The sequence below is a fragment of the Anomalospiza imberbis genome, chromosome 14 (genome assembly GCF_031753505.1).
Source record: "Anomalospiza imberbis isolate Cuckoo-Finch-1a 21T00152 chromosome 14, ASM3175350v1, whole genome shotgun sequence".
Lineage (NCBI taxonomy): Eukaryota > Metazoa > Chordata > Aves > Passeriformes > Viduidae > Anomalospiza > Anomalospiza imberbis.
Genome location: NC_089694.1, coordinates 4,284,193 through 4,306,799, shown reverse-complemented (window position 1 = coordinate 4,306,799; position 22,607 = coordinate 4,284,193). Strand labels below are relative to the sequence as shown.

At 43.4% G+C, this 22,607-nt stretch overlaps 1 protein-coding gene across 3 annotated transcripts; it reads left to right on the top strand.

Moving 5' to 3' along the window:
• Nucleotides 1–1,499: 1,499 nt before the first annotated feature.
• Nucleotides 1,500–21,835, top strand: ZNF711 (zinc finger protein 711). Of its 3 annotated transcripts, none has more exons than XM_068204565.1 (9): nucleotides 1,500–1,657; nucleotides 6,282–6,386; nucleotides 7,169–7,699; nucleotides 14,871–15,029; nucleotides 15,827–15,973; nucleotides 16,545–16,682; nucleotides 17,812–17,859; nucleotides 18,374–18,517; nucleotides 18,981–21,835. In XM_068204565.1, the coding sequence occupies exons 2-9, from the start codon at nucleotides 6,308–6,310 to the stop codon at nucleotides 20,156–20,158; spliced, it is 2,424 nt and encodes an 807-aa protein (XP_068060666.1). In that variant the 5' UTR covers nucleotides 1,500–1,657; nucleotides 6,282–6,307; the 3' UTR covers nucleotides 20,159–21,835. The 3 variants fall into 3 exon arrangements, with proteins under 3 accessions (XP_068060666.1, XP_068060668.1, XP_068060667.1); XM_068204567.1 differs by having other exon boundaries at nucleotides 18,374–18,409; nucleotides 18,981–20,161; XM_068204566.1 differs by lacking the exon at nucleotides 1,500–1,657 and adding an exon at nucleotides 2,293–2,396 and having other exon boundaries at nucleotides 18,981–20,161.
• Nucleotides 21,836–22,607: the final 772 nt, after the last annotated feature.

Below are 22,607 nucleotides of genomic sequence, written 5' to 3'. Positions count from 1 at the left end.
TCACAATCTGACAAACTGTGGTGGTTCTTGACCTCAATCCAGCTCTGTTGTACCGACCTCAGAGCGACCACAGAATCTGAGTGTTCAATTTGATATTCCACCACTGCTCCCAAAAGGAGTAGGAGGATAAGGCAGTGCTGTCAATACCAGTGGTGCTGGCAAGAGCAGAGCTGGCTAAACTGAGTCTCTCTCACCATTTCCCCCAGTGTTCAGTTTTGTCATTACCTTTTCCAGGTATTTTCCCTTTCATTCCTTCATTACATTGGGCAGTTTGAAATTATTTTGTCATAAGAATGTCTGTCTCTTGCTAGAGCTAGACAAAATGACTGGTATGTCTTTCCTACTGATTTGGTGTGTGCTGTGTTACGGGGCTTTACTCTTTAAAATAAAAAAAAAATAGGAGAGGAAGGTCAAAAAAAAGTCTCCAAGTTCTCTGCTGAGGAGGTGAAAGTCCAGAAGGATGAACCTCTTGAGAAGTATAGAAGCTCCATGTCTCTCTTGTCCTGGGGAGTCCAGAACTGGACACAGCACTCCAGCCATGGTCAGTAGGGTCCCCTGCGGATGCCCCATCTCAGGATGTCCACCTTGGCTCACCCACCCTGTGCTGGCCCAACTCCCAGAGCCCAGGCGGCTCTGCCCTCTGAACCCCCAGACTGGGGCACCCCCGCCCTCCCTCAGGTCGCTCTGAGCAATGCCCTCCCGGCATCTCAGGGCTTTGGGCCGCATTTCCCAGGAACCCGCCTCTGCCTCTACACTTTACTTGGAAACACAGCTCCAGCTTTGGATTCCTCTGAGGAATAGAAGACATGGAACAGGCACCAAGCATTGCCCAAGTCCTCCTTTGCTCAGATTTGTACAGCAGGCTCTCGATCTTGCGACAAAGAGTAATGCAAAGTTACCACAAGTTGCTACGCTTGTTATAAGGAGGTTCATGTCTGTATCCTAACTGTTTAGTATATTAAAAAACTGGTTCAACTTTGTATTTACTAGTCACGTTTAACCAGGTAAGTAGGGTTTTCGCTGATAAGAGACCCACAGAACTGAAACTGTTGCCCCAGCTATTAATATATTGAGTGTTTTATTCACTGCCCTCAGGGGGACGGGTGTGTGAGGGAACTCCCCTCATTGCCCCTCACGGTTCCCCGGACGGGAGCGGGGTCCCCCCGCACTCCCCTGACGGTGCCCCGGGCAGGAGCGGAGGTTCCCCCGCGGGGCCCGGGGCCGGAGCGGGGTCCCCCCGCGCTCTCCCGGGCGGGAGCGGAGGTTTCCCCGCGGGGCCCGGGGCCGGAGCGGGGTCCCCCCGCGCTCCCCTGACGGTGCCCCGGGCGGGAGCGGAGGTTTCCCCGCGGGGCCCGGGGCCGGAGCGGGGTCCCCCCGCGGTGCCCCGGGCGGGAGCGGAGGTTTCCCCGCGGGGCCCGGGGCCGGAGCGGGGTCCCCCCGCGCTCCCCTGACGGTGCCGGGGGCGCGGGGGGGTCTGAGGGGGCGGCGGCGGCTGCGCCTGCTCGGCGCGCGGGGGCGCGCGTGACGTGCGGGGGGAGCGGAGCGGGGCCGCGCGCGCTCGCGGCCGCCGCCCGGCCCAGGCTGCGGGCGGAGCGGGCCCAGGCCCGGCCCGGCCCCGGCGCGTCCCGCGGGCCCGGCGCACCCCGGGCCTGCACAGGTGAGCCGGGGCACGGGCACGGGCACGGTGGAGCCGCGCAGGCCGCGCTCCGGCACCGCCGCCGCGGTCGCTGCGGGCCGCGGCCGCCTCTGGGCGGGCGGGCGGGGGAGCCCCGGCCGGGCCCGCCGGTACCGCGCCGGGCGGGCGGTGCGGGCGGGCCCGGCGGTGGAGGGGCCGCGCGGGCGGGCAGAAAATGGCGGAACACAAGATGTCGGCCGGGCCGGCGGGGCGGGGAGGCCGCGGCTCAGGGCCGCGGGACGGCGTCGTCCCGGCCGGGACCGCGTTATTCCCGCCGGGACGGCGTTATCCCGGCGCTGTCCCCGCCTGTCGGCCCGCAGCGCCGCGGGACACCCGCTCCTTTGTCCCCGCGCTCCCTTCGCCGCCTCCCCCCGCCCCGGCGGCACCGCGGGCGCGCCCGCGCCGGGCACGCGCGGGAGGGAGGGAGCGAAGGAGGGAGGGAAGCGCCGGGAGCCGCCGGGAAGCGCCGGGAGCCGCCGGGAAGCGCCGGGAGCCGCGGGCGCCAGCGGGCACCGGCAGCCCCGGCTCTTGGGCACCGCCGGCCGGCTCTGCCCGTGAATTTTACTACGAGAAGTTTTATGGGTGCAACGCGTGGATGTAATTTTGTTTTTTCTATTTGGTCATTTATTATTTTGTATTAAGAACCTTTAGCGCGTTTCAGGCAGCGAGGCAAAATCTCGTTCGCTGGTTTTGTCTGTGGCGTTTTAAATGGATTTAGAGTGTAAGTTGTCGTGGTGCTTTCTAGGTGGACACAATAAAGGACTTTAAAATAGATATCCTGGTTTTTCATACCCAGTCTGTTCTCTGCCAAGGGTCTGTGTTAACCTGCACGTTATTTTATTAATTGGGGTTTTCCGATTAAGATTTCTGCACAAGCAGGACGGTTCTCACTGCGTTTCTGTCAGTTGCTGCATTAAAATCAGGGGTGGAAAAAAATGAAAACCGCGTTATCAGGCGAGGATAATTTTTTGTTCCTCAGCTTGAATGTTAAGAAATTAGATGGTTGCACAGCATCTGGTTCCTATTTTTCAGCGACGTAGAAGTTTATTTATTGTTCCATTGCTCCATGTCTGAACCTGGTCCTTTTGGTTTAATGCAAATCCCATATGCAGCTTGTGAATAACCAAAACACCAGCAGTGCATGATGTTGTGTTTTCCTTTGGAGCATGTAAACAAGATGTAAATTCTTTAGAAGAAATCCACTATTGTAAAGGAGAGATTAAGGGCTGACCATGCAATTAGGCTTCATGTGGAAATACACCACCCGAACCTACTGTGAATAGAGGTGTGTATTAACTGGGGAGATGCTTAACGTTTGCAGGACCACACAAAATGCATTCCTAAAGCTACATAAATAAAGAGCATGTATTTAAGCTGTAATTGGCATTCTGTAGAAATGTTGTTTATGTTATACACATTGGAAATATGGCAACAATGCCTGGAAGCGAGCACCGGGATTGGGAGTTTCCCTGTCCCCCAGGGAACACCAATGACACCCTGTTTTTCCTGGGAAGGGTAGAAGTGCTGAAGCATTGGTTGTTATCCCTCCTCCTTAAAATGCTTGCTGGATATCTTTGCATTTGGAGTGTTTTCTTAAGTTCTCTCTAAAATGAAAATATTCCTGGCTATTTTGTGATACTTTGTTTAGGAAAAGTAAGCTAAGAACAGATCAATGTGTATCCCAAGAACTTCCACCAGTTTTTCATTTGAGTGTTGCTGTTAGGTGTCCTTAGGTCATTCCAAGCTGCCAGCCATTACCCTTGATTATAAAATTGCCATGTGCAGAAGTAATTTACAGTTGCAGTCAGAGAGGTCAGATATCCCTTCTTCTACTCTAAAATTCATTGCTTGTGTCAGCTGAGTCCCATCTAAGGAAGAGCTTTGGCATAAAGAGCTGAAATAGATTGAAATGAACCTCAGGCTCATTAGAAAGAGAACTGTTATTTTTCAGAAAAGCAAAACCATTCCAGATTCAGACATATTTTAAAAATTTATCCTTGAGACATTGCTCTGGGAGTCTCGGTGTAGGCTGCATGAAATACTTCATTTTGGGATATGACGATAATATGCTCTTTCCTGAGCCAAGATAGCATGCTGTAATTAAAAAAAAATAATGGAATATTGTAAAGTAAATATTTTATTGGCTGATGTTAAAAACATTATCACTGTCTTTAAATACCCAGAGGAGAAGGGGAATTGAGAGAAAAAACTTGAGGTGTTACAAGTTAGAGGAAGAGAGGAATGGATAAGTTTGGGATCGTGACAGGGTGTGGAATTGTGGCTCTCTGCCTGATTTCTCCCTTTCCAAAGCCATGATTGGATCTGTCTGTGGTGGTGTGGGTGTGTTACACAGTGTACTACAGGAGGAAGCTGAGAAGAGCCACAGTTAATCACTGCACTGCATTTTTTTGTTGTTCCCAATAACAAGATTTGCCTGCGTGTGTGACATGTGGAACTGCATCATCTGCACTGCTGCAACCTGTGAGCAGAACCACCCGGGCTGGGGGCAGCCGTGGGCCTCCGCCAGGCTTAATTCATTCTCCCTGCAGTAGCAGGAAGAGCTTTTCCTGCTGGCATTGCATTCCTTTAAGAATCCCAAAGTTGATATAAAAAATAAATTTGTGATTGTGTGGTTGATTCAAGTCCGTCCTTTGTCTGCAGTGAGGGTTTACAATAACATTCTTCAAAGGGTTGGTACAGCTTCAGCAGGGTTGTTGCCTGGGTGTCATCATCCATCTCTGATTTCAGGGGAAGTTTAAGGGATTGCTAGTGCCATCCCATAACTTTGGTTCTTTTTCTAGTCATGTTAAGTACCAGGAAAATACTCTTTTAGTGATAATTTGCTTTCCCTGCAGAAATTTAAATTCAAATTATAGTCCTACTTTGTATTAATTTTTTCTGTGTGCCACAATACATAATATAGTTGTGCATCTAATTATTTAATCTGAAAATAGGTTGCTTATTGAGAAGAAAAAAAAAAGTCTAGCATATTCCTCCTCTAATCTCAGATTGATATAAATTAAGATAATTTTTCATATCCATTTCCTCTGAAAAAAGGATTCTCTGAATGTAAAGGCTGTGGTCAGGAAATGTTAGATATTGCCTTAATTCTGAAATACTTAAATGAGCTATTTATGCCCTAGAGCTGCATTCTGTTTTGTACTAGCAAGGATTCATTAGCTACAGGGAGAATTTTGGATGGCTGTGGTAATTTGGGAGTGATGGAGCATTGCACTGAGGTTCTGGAGCTGCTCTGTGATCCTTACAAAGCTGAAAAAATTTGATTTTGGAGTGGAACTGAATTAGTAAAATCCTTGCCAACTTTCCTCATGGATAATGTTTGACTTTTTTGTATTCTTGAATTCAAACCTCCTTGGGGTGGATTGGTGGCTTCTCCTTGCAATTGCCGTCGTTGGGCACCTTTGCTGGAGGAGCTCAGGAGTTGTGGGAGGTCCTGGCTCTTCCTGGGCACGCTGACTCTGCCTTGGAGGTGTCTCAGATTTTGGGCACTTGTTCCTACAGCCTGGCTTGACCTTGGCTGTGTTGGCTCTTGAGGTAGAACTCACTGCAGCGGGGTTGTCAAGTGTGTTCTACCTCACAGTAATTGGAGTTTCCTTCATAGTTTGGATTTAGATGATAGGATTTAACAAATTCTTATGGTGGGGTACTAGTAATTTCTTTAATGAGATCTGGAGAGCAAAACCAAGGTTGGTGCTACAAGAGGAAAGCAGCATGCTTTGGAGACTTACCTTGAAAGATTTGTACTCCCTGCTCCTCTCTGCTCCACTCAGGTCACATAGTTCTGAGTTCTGACTGCACTCACCTCCCACAACTCTAAAACTTCTTATTTGCTCTGGGATTCTGTCACTGCTTCTGATTCTTGGATATGAGAGGGCAGAAAAGTACAAGGTTTTAGTCTTGTGCAACAGAGATTTTTTTAGGCTTGAGATTTTTCACCTGTGGAAGCCTTGAGCTCTTTCTGATCCTGTGGGTAATTCTGTTGGGTCACTTTGCACTGAGAACTTGTGTTAAGTCCTTTGGGTTGCAGCAAATTGCAAAATAATTCAAAATCCCCACACTTCAGTGCTTGGTAGCAATGCTGGAATGCTGATGTTGACCTTCTCTCTTGTGTTTTATGGGAATACTGTCAAATAATAGATGCTTTCTCCTGCTCTGGGAGTGACTTTGTGTAGCTGTACCTTGTCAAAGAGATCTGGCATCCCCGATTAATTTACACGTTAAAATTGGTTTTGAAGTGTCTCATATATCCAAATTTTGAAAGAATTGGAAAAATTGATACTCCCATTACAATTCTCCACTTTCTTCATTGTAGCTCCACACATCCAGAATCACTAGCCTTGATAATTAGTTAATGAGTCTGTAGGCAGGCAGAGCAGAGGCTGCTTTGTACACAATTGCTAATATTTATTGTTATGCTAAGGTCAAAAAATATAAACTAAAATAGTAAAGTGAATTGTGTGAAGCGTTGCTTATGGTTTTCTTGAATTTTTGGGTAACTACTTCTCTTTGTCAGTGTCACACATTGATCCAGTAAAGCTGATCAACACAAGAACACTGTTAAATTCTTGTTTTTATTTTATTGCAGTTGTTTGTGAATGAATTTGGCTGAATATGGATCCAGGTGGCGGAAGTCTTGGATTGCAAACACAGGAATCCAAAATGCCTCACACTATGATCATGCAAGATTTTGGTAAACATTTTAACTCTTAAAAATAATGAGTAAAATCCAGGACATGATCTTCTCAGGTATTGGGAAGGACCATGTCTATACCAAGATATTTGCATTTGAATTACAAGACTGAATAATGTTAATTATTTTTCTTTAATTTTGATAAGGACCATTTTATTGAGTGTTTTCAAGATTAAAACTGCTGTTTGTGTGTTAAAATAGTTCACTGTGCATTTTATGTTATGTCTAGAAAAGTAGTCTGCAAATATGACTGGCCAGTCCAGTGTGGTAATGAAAACCAGGTTTCTGCCTCCAGCCATTCCTTGTGATGTGGCAAGTTGTTGGAAATTTTACTGTAAATATCGCATAAAACTGAGTGTTTATTTTTAACCAGGCCCTTGCTGTGCAAAGGATGAGTCCTTTTATTGTAACAGCAATTAATGGTTTGTTACCACACTTCCAATGTCAAGCAAGATTTCTGTGAAGGTTCACATTGCTGCTGCAAGGAAATGTTTTCTAACTGGGAATTAAAGAAACTGTAAAGTGGCCTTTAGTTTTTAACAGATGCTAAGTTTGGGACAAACTCCACATTATGTCTTGAAGTGGTTTGTTTATCTTAGCTTGTGCAGACCAGGCTGCTTTGGACAGTGTTTATCGGGTGAAATGCAAAACGTGGATGTGGAGAAGTACAGATTTTTCCATCTGTGTTTAACTTGCCTATGTGATAACTCCATTCCTTAGACAAACCAGTTGCTGGTGCAATAATTGTAACATTTTTCTCCTGGTTCATGGTTGTTCCCTAGTGGCTGGAATGGCTGGCACTGCTCACATCGATGGAGACCACATAGTTGTGTCAGTGCCTGAAGCTGTCCTGGTTTCTGACGTGGTCACAGATGATGGGATAACCCTTGATCATGGCTTGGCAGCTGAGGTGGTCCAAGGGCCCGACATCATCACGGAAACGGACGTTGTCACCGAGGGCGTCATCGTTCCCGACTCCGTGTTGGAGGCTGATGTTGCCATTGAGGAGGCTTTGGACACCAGTGACCACGTTCTGACTTCTGACCTGATCACAGAAACCGTGCGAGTTCCCGACCAGGTGTTTGTGGCAGACCTTGTCACGGGCCCTGAGGGACACCTGGAGCACGTGGTGCAGGACTCTGTGGCCGGGGCCGACTCGCCCACCATGGTCTCGGAAGAGGTGCTGGTGACCAACTCGGATTCGGAGGCTGTCATCCAGGCAGCTGGGACTGTCCCTGGCTCCACGGTCACCATCAAAACCGAGGACGACGACGACGGCAAGAGCACATCTGAAGACTACCTGATGATATCTTGTAAGTCCACAGAGGTAGATGGAAGCAGGAGGGAGCTGAGCTGGAAGTGCTCTGGTGGGGAGAAGTTCCTGTAACTGGACTCTTGGAACGCTCAGGGGATAGGCTGGTGCCCAGTTAATTCCTGGTGCCTGGATTTGGGGGTTTTGGTGCAAAATCACTGATACAACGAGAAAGAGAAGGACATTGATGCTGCTGAGTGAGTGGGTGTGTATGTTTGTGTTGCTGAAACTAGATATTCCAGGAAATTTAAGAAAAACACCTTGGAAAGTTAAAGACTCAATTTATTTTGAATATATAATTTTTTTCTAAAAAGCACCACAGGTATATTACAATGCTATGTAGATTAATGTAAAAATAACATATTGGGATTAATCAGGAGAATCCACTAAGAAATAGGTTTTTTAAGAGCTCTAACTCAAAGTTTTCTCAATATGTCCACAAAATGTGGTTTTTTTAGTGTATTAAAAATTACAGTAGGTATTTCTTTGTCTGTTGTGCTGTTCTGGGCTGAGCTTGGAAATAAGGGGTTGTGTTCATTAATGAATTGGCTCATTAGCACATTCCAGTTCCTACACAGCATCCAACTCCATATGATCATGTTGACAGTAGCTGAGGTTGGCCGCTGAAAGAACCTTGGGTACTTTGTGTTTCTTCTGTGCTGACATTATACCCAAGGTACCAGTTGTTGCTGCTACACAAATTTGATAAAATATAATCCAAGTGATTTATTTTTTTAATTCTTCAAATCATTTATTGAAACGTGAGCAGGTCAAAACAGATTTTATTTAGTCAGAAGCAATATGTTAAAAAAAGTAAATGCCAAGTGTGTAAAAGTATCAGTCTGTTCACAACAAGCTGCATTTATTAAAAATTTCATGACAGAGGACACCACTGATTTGTGGTTATAAAGATTTCCCTCTCCTATAGCATTTATGTCCATTATGCAAAATATATTTGTTTTCGTTCAGTACAGGGTGAACAGCAATGATTTTTAAAGCTTTCCATCATTACTGTGTCACTAACAGAAGTCAAAAAAAGTATTTTGAAAAAGGAACTTCAAAAATTAGTCTATAAAGCAAATTAGACCTGCAACAAAGAAAACCTTGTGTGTTTTTGTAATGAAAGGAACACCATTTTTACAGTCAATTGTTTCACTGAACAAATTCCTCCTTTCTGACAGAGTACTTAGGATGAGTTTATTCTGTAACTGGCTATTTCCCTTGTCATTATAAGTACAGTCATCTTTGGGGCTCCTGAGAGAGATGAATGTGATGGATGTTGATGATCCTGCACTTAGACCAGAGCATCTGAAGCTTTCAGTTACCTGTTAGCCCCACGAGTGTCTGACACATTAATGGTTTTGTCAGGTGTTCTCAAGCTTGGCTTTCACAGTGTTTCACAATGTTTCAAAGCCATTTTGAGACCTAGTTTTCAGCAAATTAAATTTTTATATATATATATATAACATTGGTATGCCTGAATAGGCACAGTTGGAAGCTACATTATTCATCTAGGAGTTTAAGTAATCATTTATGTAAATTAAGGCAGTTATAGAATTTTTTAGGATGGGAAAGAGCTGTAAGATTATTGAGTTTAATTGTTCTCCCAGCACTGCCAAGGCCACCACTGACCACGTCCCCAGGTGCCACATCCACATGGCTTTTGAGTCCCACCAGGGATGGGGACTCCATCACTGCCCTGGGCAGCTGTGCCAGGGCTGGACACTTCCCATGAAGGAATTTTTCCCAGTATCCAACCTGAGCCTCCCCTGGCACAGCTCAAGGCCGTTCCCCTGTTCCCTGGGAGCAGAGCCCAACCCCCCCGGCTGTCCCCTCCTGTCAGGAGCTGTGCAGAGCCACAAGGTCCCCCCTGAGCCTCCTTTTCTCCAGGCTGAGCCCCTTCCCAGCTCCCTCAGCCCCTTCCCAGCTCCGTTCCCTTCCCTGGACTCACTCCAGTCCCTCTCTGTCCCTCTGGTCATGAGGGTCCCTGAGCTGCCCCCAGCACTGGAGGTGCCCAGCAGTGCCAGCACAGGGGACAGCACTGCCCTGATCCCCCGGACACCATTCCTGACCCAAGCCAGGTGCCACTGGCCTCTTGCCCACCTGGCACTGTCCTGCCACTGTTACCAGCACCCCCAGGGCCTTTCCCAGCTTCCCAGCCCTTCTGCCCCAGCCTGGAGCTTTCCATAGGGTTGTTGTGACCCCAGGGCAGGATGTGACACCTGTGAGCCCCCACAAGTGGCCTCGGCCCAGGATCCAGCCTATCCAGCAGAGCTTCCCACCTCCAGCATCAACACTTCCCCAGCTCAGTGTCACCTGCAAAGCTGATCCCCCCATCTGGATCCTTGATGAAGGTCTTTGAGCTCTGTTGTGTTCCTAAGTTTTGAGCCTGTGTTGTGCTGGGATGCCAGCCTAACCCCACAAAGTGTCTACTATTGTGTTCTTATCAGCAGTAATGACTCGTTCTTATGCAGTTTTTAATTTTTTTATTGTTCATATATTACTCTTGAATTTGTCTTGTTTATGGAGATAACGTGCTATGTAGAATAGATAAAGGCCTCAATTTATCAAGCAGGTCAAAACATTTTATTTACTTACATGTATTCAGTTGTCAAATGCCGTCAATATTGTAGAAAGTGAATTTTATAATATTTCATTTGGGGTGTATATATAGGACTGTTGAACTGTTTTTATAATGTAAATGACACCAGTGATACTTCTAAAGAATTTCAAAATACTCAGTTGTCTTTTAATGAAATTTAGCATCTAAAAAGGGAAGACTACATAAAATGCCAGATATGCCCTTAGGGAATACCATGAGTTCTGTTGAACACACGTGGGAACTACCAAAATATGACGTTTTAGGGTATGGAACTGACTGTGGAGTTTTAATTTCCCTTCTGCTTGTTAGGAGTTACAGCTTAAATGACAGAACCGCAGAATGGATTGGGTTGGAAGGGACTTTACTGAAAGGTGATTTTTCACCATTTTGAGGTGACATTCCCATGTAGATACTGTATACACTTCTGGTAATTACATTTTCAGTGTAAGTACTATATGGACAATATTAAGTTTGTCTTGATAGTTATTTGACTATCTGTGTATGATTTTGTGATTGGAAAGTTTCACTGGAAGATTATCACCACTCTGCAGATAAATTCAGCTTTTTCAAACCAGCTTTTTAAGCATAGGACTTTAAAAATCTATTTTTGATACGTTCACAACACGAATACCACGGGGTGTTCACGATTCTTTGCTTTAAGCCATCCGAACACCTCAATAAAAAGGAATTGAATCCCAAATGCTGTGGTGGGCCCCTGACCCCAGCCCTTGGCAGAGTGAGATGGAGCTGGTGAGCAGCACATCCCGTGCTGCAGGGGCAGTGGGCAGTGGAGCTGAAGCCTCCCCTCTTTTGTTTTTCAGGTTTGCGATATTCAGACCCACAGCGGGTTGCCAGCCCCCGCTCCGCGTGCCGGCCCCATGCACTATTCTGGTGACCTCAAAGCCACCACTGACCCACACTGGAGCTGGCCCGGGGGTAAGGTACTGTGCCACCAACACCTCCTTTTTAGTGTCTTACACTGTTGCCTCATTTGCTAAACATTTTAGGATTCCTATTCCTCTATTTGAACCTATGGGACTTAAGTAGATCAGACATTAGAAAAACCTGGAGAATTGTCAAAGCCTTGTGGGACTTACCTTGCCCTCGTGTTGCTCCTCTGGTGGCTGTGGCATCACCAGCATAGTGCATGTGAGGCATCACATGGATTGGGAGCTGGCAATCCACGGTGAATCTGGACATCACACACCTGAAAACAGCCAAGCCAGGTAAGTTTAACACTGGGAGTGTGCTGAGTTTTCCTTTAAAGTTTGTTCACTCAGGAGGATTCAGCATCTATTTTGGAGGTTCTCTGTTGTGTTTTTTCAGTTATTTTAAGGGACCAGATAATAACATGTAGTGCTTCTGGTGGGTGAGTCAGAGCTGGAAGACACTTTGATATTCCATTGACAGAAAGGAAGCAAGCGTTCCCTGTTCCCTGAGCTATCCCTGGGAAAAGCAGCAGAGAATTTAGCACTGATGGGTTACCTGTGATGGGAGGCATCTTAGTTAGAATATTTTCATGAGCTGTTCTAAAAAACAATAATATTCTGGAACCTGACAAAGATTACTTGTCCTGCTGTGTTGTTTTTCTCTTACCTAAATCTGTTTAAAAGGTAGATGGAAGCCATGAGATTTACTTCAGATAAGACAGGACTTTAAACAAAAGCAATTGCCAACTCAGTGTGTTTTGTTGTATTTGAAACAAAAAGCAACATCTTACAGAAAATAGCCTATATTGATGTCATTTTCTCAGGCCAGATGATATTTTCCAAATTTTGCTATATTACACATTTGCTGTTTCAGAAAAGTTATCCCAGAGGCCCTGGATACACGAACTTCCTGATCAGTCTCTGTTTTTGGAGAATACACAGAATGGTTAATGGTGTAGAAGCAACCACAAATGTTAAAAGTACTGTTCTAAGTTTGCCCCTCTAAAACAGGACTCTCTATTTTTAAAGGATATTGAAGGTAATAGTAGTTAAATAGTAGGAAATTTTTCCATAAAGAAAACTTCCCATCACACATGTGGTAACTCCCCTGTTCAGCAGGAAGTTGCTGTTGTTGAGTAACTTCCCAGGACAGAAATACTGTTAAACTGGTAATGTGGTATATTTATAAAATATGTGAGTTTAGAAAAAATTGGTGTTGCTTGAGTTGCAGATTTGAAAAGAACTTTATTACCACCTCTCAATTCTAAATTGGCAGGGTTTGTGAGCAATGAAATACTCCTTTTGGCAGTCACAGAGCTGGGTATATAATCCCTTCTTGTACTGGGGATTACCTCCAGTCCTTCCAACACGCACACATGCAGTGGGAATGGTCATTGTATTAAATTAAACTTACATTTATCATTTTCCAGAACATGCATAAGAAACTTGGATAAACTTTAAAAGTCTTGCAGAAAAAAAAAGTCTTTAATAAATTCATGCTTAGTAAATGTATGGAAATGCTTATCCCAAGATAAGAGAGTTTCAGCATCTCCATTTTCTGTCTTCTGACAACCCCATTCTGGCAGCTTAAAAAATGTCAATTAGCAGGTGCAGTAACACTCCCACAGGGGATATAAAAGGGTTTAATGACCTGGTGCTGGGAAAGTCGAGTGGCAGAGGAATATTGCAGGTTCTCTGTTGTGGCTCTCTCAGTATTTGTGCACTGAGGGTTCCCAGTGTCCTGCCAGGTCACACAAACATCAGGCAGCACGTGGCAGACTCTCACTCATTAAGGTGTTGATGTTCCTGGCATTGATTTCAGTAGATGCTTAGAGAGTTTTTTTTAATTAAGAAAGCAAAAACTCTCTTCCTGAGGAAATTTACTTTTCCTGATCCATGTTTGATACTTTTTCAGCAATGGAATTAATCCGTTAGTTACCAAAAAAAAAAAAAAAAAACAACCCCACCAAACAGCTAAACCAGCATTTTTAAAATGTTTTCTTCCATAGATGTTTCAGGTTATAGAGCCTGGTGCTGATAACAGCAAGGTTTTGGGATCAAGCCCCATATGGATCATTCACTTAAGAGTTGGACTTGATGATCCTTGTGGGTCCCTTCCAACTCAGAATATTAATTTTCATCAAATTGTAGACTTCACAGAGATTCTAAAACAAAACCAAATATTTACTTGTACTTCCCTACATTTTTCCTGGTTCTGTCCTCAGTAACTTCTGTACTCACCTGGTGCAGTCCAAGATTTGTGAATAGAAATGAAGTTTCCCAGTGCTGTGGGCTGGGTAGGTGTCTGTGGGAAGAGCTGAGTTTGGGATTGCTGGGGTGGATTCCAGTCCCCTGCTGCAGGAGAGGCACCTTCTCCTTCCCACCTCCAGCGACTGCCCCAAGCATTAAAGGCTTCAAGTGACTCCAGCTTAGCCCAGTGCTCAAGGGGGTTAAAGCAGCTCTTGGCAGCAGCCACCAGTGCCCTGGGAGCAGGAAACTGGGAGGGGATTGGGGACCACTGCAGCCATCCCAGGTAAGCCAGTTTTTCCCTGGGTTCAGGGCCTTGGCATCCCCATGGAGTCAGGAAGCTCTGCTGTCACCTCAGTGTTCATCTTGAGTTTTTCTTTGCTTTGTGCACACACACTTTAATGTTACGTGTGCAGTAAGATGCTCTTTCCCTGGGATGTATTTCATTCAGATTTTGTCTACATTTTGTGGGATTCTCCTCTATTTAGAGGACTTCAGTGGGCGTTCAGCACTGCACAGGTTTGTGTTGACCATCTGCACAGGAGCTAAATTTATCCTCAGTGAGAAGTGTGTCAGAGAGAAGCTGAGTTCAGTGTCCTCTGGTTTGGCAATTTGAGGTGTATCTATGGTCATCTCTGTGAATTCCCTTTTTACCAAAATATGTTGCTTTTAATAGTTTGGAGGTTTTTTTTTTCTTAGAAATTGAATGAGCATTTTGAATGTGTAAACCAAATAATCGGCAAGTGAGTTGTGTAGAGAATGAGAAGTCAATCTCTCATAGTCGTATTTGGATTTACTGTCAGTGCATCTTTTAATCAGCTGTATATCATGCATTAATCTTCATTAATGTATATGTTTTCAAGTGATAAGGTGGATAAATTCATCATTTCTTTGAGGAAGAAGACACAGTCAGATTTTTGATGCACAGTTCTTTAGCTGGGAATATACTCCAGTCATCACACTCCTCAAGAGTTTCAGCCACTAAATTTTAGTCACTATGCATCAGAGTGAAACTTTTGAGAACTCTTAGACTGTAACAGGCAATTCTGAGTTTATTTTTAATGCTTTTGTATAGATATTTAATATGAATTATTGATAAATGTTTGCCTTCTAAGAGCAACAGTTTCAGCCATAACCAGTTACCTCATTCTCTTTGATGACAAGCTCCCTCTTGTGTCCTTCATTCTGTAATTCCTGCTGTGTTTCCTGACTTGCAATAAAATACTGAACTTCGGAAATCTCTTAAGTTTCTTGAGATGAGCTGCTTTTAAAGGCCACTTATGAATACAAACCTTTCCTGTGCATGGGGAGAATAGTGGAGAAAATCATGCTACTGATTACTTTGGCTTCTAAAAATGTGTTTGAACCTCATTTTTATTCTCTTCTCTTTGCAGTGGATGATGTTGGAGAGAAATTGGACCATATAGGAAGCACTCCCTTGAAGATCAGTACCGAGGTGGCAAATGATGATGTTGCTAAAGATGATGGCTTTGGTTCAGAAGTTATCAAAGTCTACATATTTAAAGCTGAAGCTGAAGATGATGTTGAAATAGGTACCTTGAAATCCTGTTTATTCTTTCAGTAGTGTGAAGTGTTCCAGGGTCTTTCTCTTTGTTCTTCATTCCACGTAATCCAGTGACTGGAGTGTTTTGTAGAATGTGACATTAGTGGAGGCTGCCCAGATGCAGTAAATGCTGGGTGTGGATTAGTCTCAAGTTCTTTTTTGATTAGCAGGGCTAATCAAAAGGCAGCCAAAGCTCAAATGTAGAAGTGGTTGTGTGTCTGCAGCTGTTTTTTCAGCTGCTGCTTTTCTCTGACTTTGTAAGTCACAAGTGTGTCAGCACAGCAGGGCCTCTGGAGTGGATCCCTTTTGTTGGTGGGAGCCTTTGGTGGCCTTTGCAGAGAGAGGGGAGGAATTCTGGGGCTGCAGGCGAACCAAAGGACTCAGAATACTCTGCAGTTCCCTTTCCCCATGGATAGACCCGCAATCCCCATGCTCTGAAGGGATGCACAACTCACCTGTGTCTGGTCCTGAAAAAGCAGAATCCCCCTCTTGGCTGTTCTTGGAGCTGAAACATCTGGATCATTCCCAGGCCCTGTTCCCAAATACTGTTTGTTCCTCTGGGGATGGGCTCTCAGTCTCCAGGGACAGAAGGGACAGCCTGCTCGTGCAGCAGCAGGGAGAGCCAAAATCTCTGATGACTGAGAAGTAATTCTCAGCAGGGCTGTTCTCTGAGCTGCTCTCAGGGAGGTGGTCCCAGCAAGTCAAAAAAATACTTGGATCTGAAATGAATATTACCAGTGGCTTTGTTCACATTGACTTAATGTGTGTAACTTCTTTTTGTTTGAGGTGGGACAGAAATTGTCACCGAGAGTGACTTTCACAATGGCCATTCTGTAGCTGGAGTCATTGAACAAGGAGGTGTTGGGAGAATGCAGCGAGAAAAAATGGTTTACATGGCTGTTAAGGACTCTTCTCAGGAAGATGAAGATATTAGTAAGCATAATAAGAAACATTTTTGTTTCTCATGCTGTTTGTACACCCATATAACTGTCATTCTCGAGGACATTTTTAGTTATTTTCTGAAGGATTCTTCAACCTGAAGTAGTAGAAATCTAAGCTCATCTTCCCTAAAAATAAAAAGCAGGCTATAATTATTTTAAAGTGATGTAGATAATGCACTTTGTGCATACTGTGTGCAATCATTTAATTATTTATATTAAATTAAACATATCCATGGATGAAGTTAATGATGTTAGTCACACTTCTTATTTTTCTATTTTCCTACTGTGAATTAAGCAGCTTTCAGAAAAAGTGGCAAATGTCATCAGTTGCAAGTTCATGAGTTTATCTGTTGGAAATTTTGTGGGCATTTGTTTTGGATTAGTATTTATTGATACATGTTTTCTCTCTTTAAGGAATATCTGAATAAGCAATGATCCCCTAAATGCCAAAGGAAGAAAATTAATTTATAATGGGTATCAATCAGAGCGAGAGCAAATTAAATGAAGGAAAGGTTTGGAAAGACAGGATAAAATTAAAGATTTATTCTCCTCCCTTCTTCCAGGCTGTGCTGAAATAGCAGATGAAGTTTATATGGAAGTTATTGTAGGGGAAGAAGAAGCCACATCCCTTCCAGACACCCAGCTTGAGGACTCTGGCGTGAATAAAACGTTTGTCCCCGTTGCTTGGGCTGCTGCTTACGGTAGGAACCTGTGCTTCTTCCCTGAAAATCCCTGCCATTATTTCCTCCCTCATCCAGCTGCCAGCATCTCTGCGATGACCTCACCTTGTTGCTGGGGTTTGGAAACAGCTTCTGATCTCTGCCGTGCAGCGATTGCTGCGTGTGGGGTTTCATGGAGTAGAAAGGAAAGCTTGTTAGGAGAAGTTTGATTTTGTTTCAGGTCCCAGCTCAGATGTACAGAGTATGTGGGGTTTGATGCTTAATGCTGAAAATCTTAAACAAGAACAGCCTTAAGTATTTTACATTAGGAGGGGGAAGGGGGAAAGACTGTAAAAAGGCAATAGTTGGAATAAATGTGTAAATATGTTCCTAATAATTTCAGTTTATAGACATGTTTTAAGCCTGTTAGTCCTTCAGGTGAGAAACAAAGAAGTGATTTTTTTTCAAATAGTGGAAGTGTCTTAGGATATTGTGAGTTCTGACTATTGTTTTGTATCATTTCCTTGGATTTTGGTGTGTTAAATGTTTGTTGAGAGGGTATCGAGTTATCCATAGTTTCTGTTACAATTAATTAAGCAAGCTAGTGAAAATTCCTTGGTGTGGCAAAGAGAGCCCAACAGTTGGGCTGGTAAAGTGCTTCAGAACCACAGGGCTTTGGTACATAGCTGCAAATACTTCCAGTGCAAAGTGAGGAATGTGCTCCTGAGGTATTCCTTGTGCATCTCCAAAACTCCATTGTGCTGAGAGGCTGATAAGGGCCAAGTCCTCTTATCTGCCTCCTTCTCTCCAGACAGATAACCTGCTTCCATCTCAGGAGCAAAATGTGCATTTCAGATAACCTCTGCATTGCTGTCTGAGGCGATAGATGAGGTTAAAAGTTTGCAGAAACAAGCATATTAATAATGGAAAGCAGGAGAGCCAGCAGGGTAAGCATGCAGACACAGATGGGGTGGATATTAACTCCTCCCAGAGATGGGATTTTGGTTCCCGAGGCTCATGATTACACAACACCAAGCTGCACATCTCCACTTGGCTGGTGTTAACCTGTTACTTATTAGCTAAGTTAGTTTTCTCTCATTATCAGGCTTTCAAAAGCAGCATCTTTAAAAAGCATATTATTTTATAATGACTAAAATACCATTTTCTGCAGGAGATGAAAGAAGGCTTCCCCGAAGATACGAAGATGGTCAAGCGGCAGGTGAGAACTTTTAACAGCAATAAAACTAAAACTGGCTTTGAAAAAACAGATATTTCTGTGTCAGTGCTCCTAATCAGAGATGCAAAGAATGAGCCATAAATTAGATATTGAAGGACTCCACAGTCTTTCTCTGCTGTTCTGAATGAAAACAGTTCTAGATGTCTGTAGGCCTTTGGAGGGGGTGGGGAAGGTGGGAGGCACTGCCAAGTTTTTAATGTAGTTTTGCAGACAGAAAAGAGATAATGCAGTTGTTAAGAAGTGAAAACAAGTTAAATAAAAATCAAGGAATATAATTAGAAATGAATCAGTGTTTAAACAGTCATACCCTTGACTTTTGCCAGGAAAGATAGATAGTGGTTCCCATTAGCACACTTCTTTTTAATTGATGTTGTGGTAGAGGAATGGGGAGTGCTTGTTTTTAAAAAGTAGATAATGCTGCTGTGCAATTCCAGTCGTCAGTCCCAAAGAAACAAGTTATTTAAGGTTTTTTATGGTGTCTAATTTTTGTTTCTAGGAAATAACTTGGATACACGATTAGAAAACAAAAACGGTAATGCAACACAGTACCTGCAGATTTGTGATAGCATTAGCACTAATAGAGTGCTCAAACAAAAAACCAAGAAAAGGAGGAGAGGAGAGGCCAGGCAATGGCAAACAGGTAAACACTGGATGGTTACGGTATTGTCACGGAGTGCCACTTACTCCTGTCCTATTCCTTTTCTCTTTTTTAAGCTGATGTAGAATTAAAAGCTATAAATGATGATTTGCGTATTTCCTGTGTCCTTCCCCCCTCCAGTTCTGTGCCTAGAAAATGTCATATTTTGCCATTCAGAGTCAGTACACCCAGGGCTGATGCAATTCATTGGAATGTTGCAAGCTATTAAAAAGTACCCATGGCTATATTCAGTGCACATGTGATATTCCTGATCTGTTTGAGCAGTTTCTAAAACAGAACTATATAAACTATAGGTGCTGTGGATTGGTTGTTTTTAAACTACTGAGCCACTCTCTCTCTGCTGCAAGTGTAAGTGCATGAATCTGAACAGCACGTGGCTGATTTAAAACTTCTTAATCAGTAAATGTGTTTCTTTCATAACTTGTTTTTGTTTGTTCAAAAACAGCTGTTATAATAGGTCCTGATGGACAGCCCTTAACAGTTTACCCTTGTCATATTTGTGGGAAAAAATTTAAATCCAGAGGATTCTTGAAAAGGCATATGAAGAACCATCCCGATCATATGATCAAGAAGAAATACCAGTGTACAGACTGTGACTTTACAACTAACAAAAAAGTAAGTTTCCACAATCATCTGGAAAGCCATAAACTTATAAATAAAGTTGATAAAACGCACGAGTTTACAGAGTACACGAGAAGATACAGAGAGGCGAGCCCGTTGAGTTCCAATAAACTCATCCTGAGGGACAAGGAGCCCAAGCTCCACAAGTGCAAATATTGTGACTATGAGACTGCAGAGCAGGGGCTGCTCAACAGGCACCTGCTGGCAGTCCATAGCAAGAACTTCCCTCATGTGTGCGTGGAGTGCGGGAAGGGCTTCCGCCACCCCTCGGAGCTGAAAAAGCACATGAGGACCCACACGGGGGAAAAGCCATACCAGTGTCAGCACTGCGTGTTCAGGTGTGCTGACCAGTCCAACCTGAAAACTCACATCAAAACCAAACACGGCACCGACCTGCCCTTTAAATGTGAGCACTGTCCCCAGGCCTTCGCCGACGAGAAGGAGCTGCAGCAGCACACCGAGCTCTTCCAAGGGCATAAGACTCACCAGTGTCCCCACTGTGACCACAAGAGCACCAACTCCAGCGACCTGAAGCGACACATCATTTCAGTGCACACCAAGGATTTTCCCCACAAGTGCGACGTGTGTGAGAAAGGCTTCCACCGGCCCTCGGAGCTCAAAAAGCATAGCGAGACCCATAAAGGGAAAAAGATCCACCAGTGTAGGCACTGTGACTTCAAAACCTCCGACCCTTTTGTGCTCAGTGGGCACATCCTCTCCGTTCACACCAAGGACCTGCCTTTTAAATGCAAAAGGTGTAAAAGGGGCTTCAGGCAGCAGAACGAACTGAAGAAGCACATGAAGACCCACAGTGGCAGGAAGGTGTACCAGTGCCAGTACTGTGAGTACAGCACCACGGACGCGTCGGGCTTTAAGCGCCACGTCATCTCCATCCACACCAAAGACTACCCCCACAGGTGTGAGTTCTGCAAAAAGGGCTTCCGCAGGCCCTCCGAGAAAAATCAGCACATAATGAGGCACCACAAAGAGGCCATAATGTGATAGGTGAGCTCCAGAAGGAAGCGATGTAGAAACTGTGATATGCTAATTGGGGAAAAAAATAAATCTCACGAACTGTTTCTCCTGGTTTCAAAGCTTGATATTAAACCATAACTTTACATTCTTTGTATTAAAAGTCTTAAAAAGTATTAGGGTTGGCAGGGGATCTCATAGCCCTATGATTGTTGCTGATCAGAACCTAAAGAGCACTAGAGAATGCAGAGGATGGATGAATGTCTTAAATTTGCAGAAGGATGGATGAATGTCTCCAAGTGAACAGTATTTGCCATTGCTGAGTCTAGAGGACAGGGCAGAGGTGATTGTGTGACCCATTCTGTCAGTCCCAACGTGTGTCTCCAGTATGGAAACAGATCCCTGGTGAGGTGAGCTACAGAGGGTTTGCAGAGGAGCCCCCTCTTCACTTCTTGTGCAGTTTGGAACGGGGAGTTTTAGTCAGACACTTCCTCACAACGTTTTCAATTGTGCCTAGAAACTGAATTCCAGAACTGGTGAAATTTGGTGGGGGGGGGGTGTCCCTTGTTCGGTTTGGTTTGGTTTTTTTTTTTAAACATTTCATAGGGAAACTTTTTGGTTTCCTTTATTAGTTTAGGTCCAAGAAGCATTTTTTTACTGGTTTTCAAAGCTGCTAACCTATTTTATTGCAGGATATGATGTTTAAAATAGAACATTATGTTATGGTCTCAGAGGTGGTGTTCTGGTGCTAGGGTTAAAGATGTAAATGTATATAATTTCCCTTTTTTATCTGAAACTACAGTTGAATGTTGTTCAGTATGGCACATATAACAAAATTAACTTTGAATTTTACTTTTTTTTTAAAGGATAAAAATGGATGCAGCTCATAGTGTTGTGACTCAACACTAATTTTTTTTCCTCGCTACTTTAAAGTCTTCTCTAAAAAAATATTAAAAACAGTTGAAAACTGTAGGGGTTTTTTAATTAAAATTCAAAGTACTTAGAGGTTCTTTAGGGCAGTGTTCTTAACAGGTATGACAGTTACTGTCCTACCTCCTAATATGAAATTTTCCATATAGACGTAAAATTGCACCTTTTAATCGATTCTTTTAAAAAAAGATCTATACCATGCTATAAACATGCATTTTCAACCTGTAAGAAAGTATATATGCAGTATTTAACCAGAAAAACCTGCTGCCACTAGAGTTTGGAGGTGGATCTTGAGTTTACAGTGTATACATTTAAAATATGCATCCCTTTAAAAATGCTTTGTGTTAGCATGCTGCAAATCCAATGGCGCTTATATAACGAGCTGGTCTAGGGCTATTTAATGAAAAACCTGGTCATAAATGTTATGCATATAATGTGTATTTTTTACTTTTTTTAGTTGCTTCATGTTTGCACACAGCTGTTCACATGAGAAATTGTAACTTCATGCTATATTGTGGCTTTGTGTTCCAGATAATGTTCATATTTTGTTTTTGCACCAGATGAGAATCAGTTCCTTGAGAATAAATTTTTTTTATATTTCTAAACTTCAGAAAGTTAAAATTTGGGAAATCTCTTAGACAAATAAGTGTTTTATGTGGCTGTAAAAAATGATGTACACGCTGTAAAATAAGATTGTCACTGTTCTGTGGGATTATTATTTCTAAATGTGTTACTCATCGTAACGGGCATACAATAAAACGCATCTCTTGCACTCCAGATTTTTTGGAGTTTCCTTTTCATTTTTGGTGTTTAGGAAAGTGCCATTCTCTGTAAATTCGCCTGATATTTTTAATTGCATTATTAATTAATTATTAATAATTAATATATAATCACATTTCAAGTAAACAGGTTACTGCAGGTCTATTTATCAGACTGTTGAGGAGAGAACATTGGGTTTGATTTAACCCTTTAGACTCACAGGTAATGTATTTGTTTTGCTTATTTCTAAAATAATTATCAAATCTGATACTGACATTGCTTTGAATTTTTTTTTTCCTTTAAGAGAACAAAAAACTTCTCACATACTTTAGGAAAAACCAGGTATGTTTTTGTCTTTTTACCTGTGTAATAACAGTTTGCTGAATGAAATGCTAAAAACACTGCAATCCTAAATTCCTTCTCTTTTTAGAATATTTGAATTGCAACATCAGTAACAGATTAAAAAGCTGAAGAAGAACATGTGCTATTAAATGAACCCTTCATCGAGAATTTCCAATGGGCTTTGAGCCACTGAACACGTAGGTTTTCCACAAAGAGCAGAAATTAAGCATACAGGAATTAATTCATCTGGGTTTTGTTGTGCTTTTCCTTGCATGCCCAGCAGTCAGAAGGGCAAAAAATCTTAGTGATTTAAGGCTGTGGATTTCTGACAATGTCAGTGCTTTGTTCCTGAATGTTATGTTGAATACATGGACTGAAGGAGTTTCTTCACCTGAAGATGATCCCTGACTCTGCCCATGGCTGTGCTGGCTCATTTTTCCACCCTGCA

Coding starts and splice junctions, on each gene's coding strand:
- ZNF711 (XM_068204565.1), top strand. CDS start 6,308: ATGGATCCAGGTGGCGGAAGTCTTGGATTGCAAACACAGGAATCCAAA. Junction 7,700..14,870: donor AGACTACCTGATGATATCTT/GTAAGTCCACAG, acceptor TTCTCTTTGCAG/TGGATGATGTTGGAGAGAAA. Junction 15,030..15,826: donor TGAAGATGATGTTGAAATAG/GTACCTTGAAAT, acceptor TTTTTGTTTGAG/GTGGGACAGAAATTGTCACC.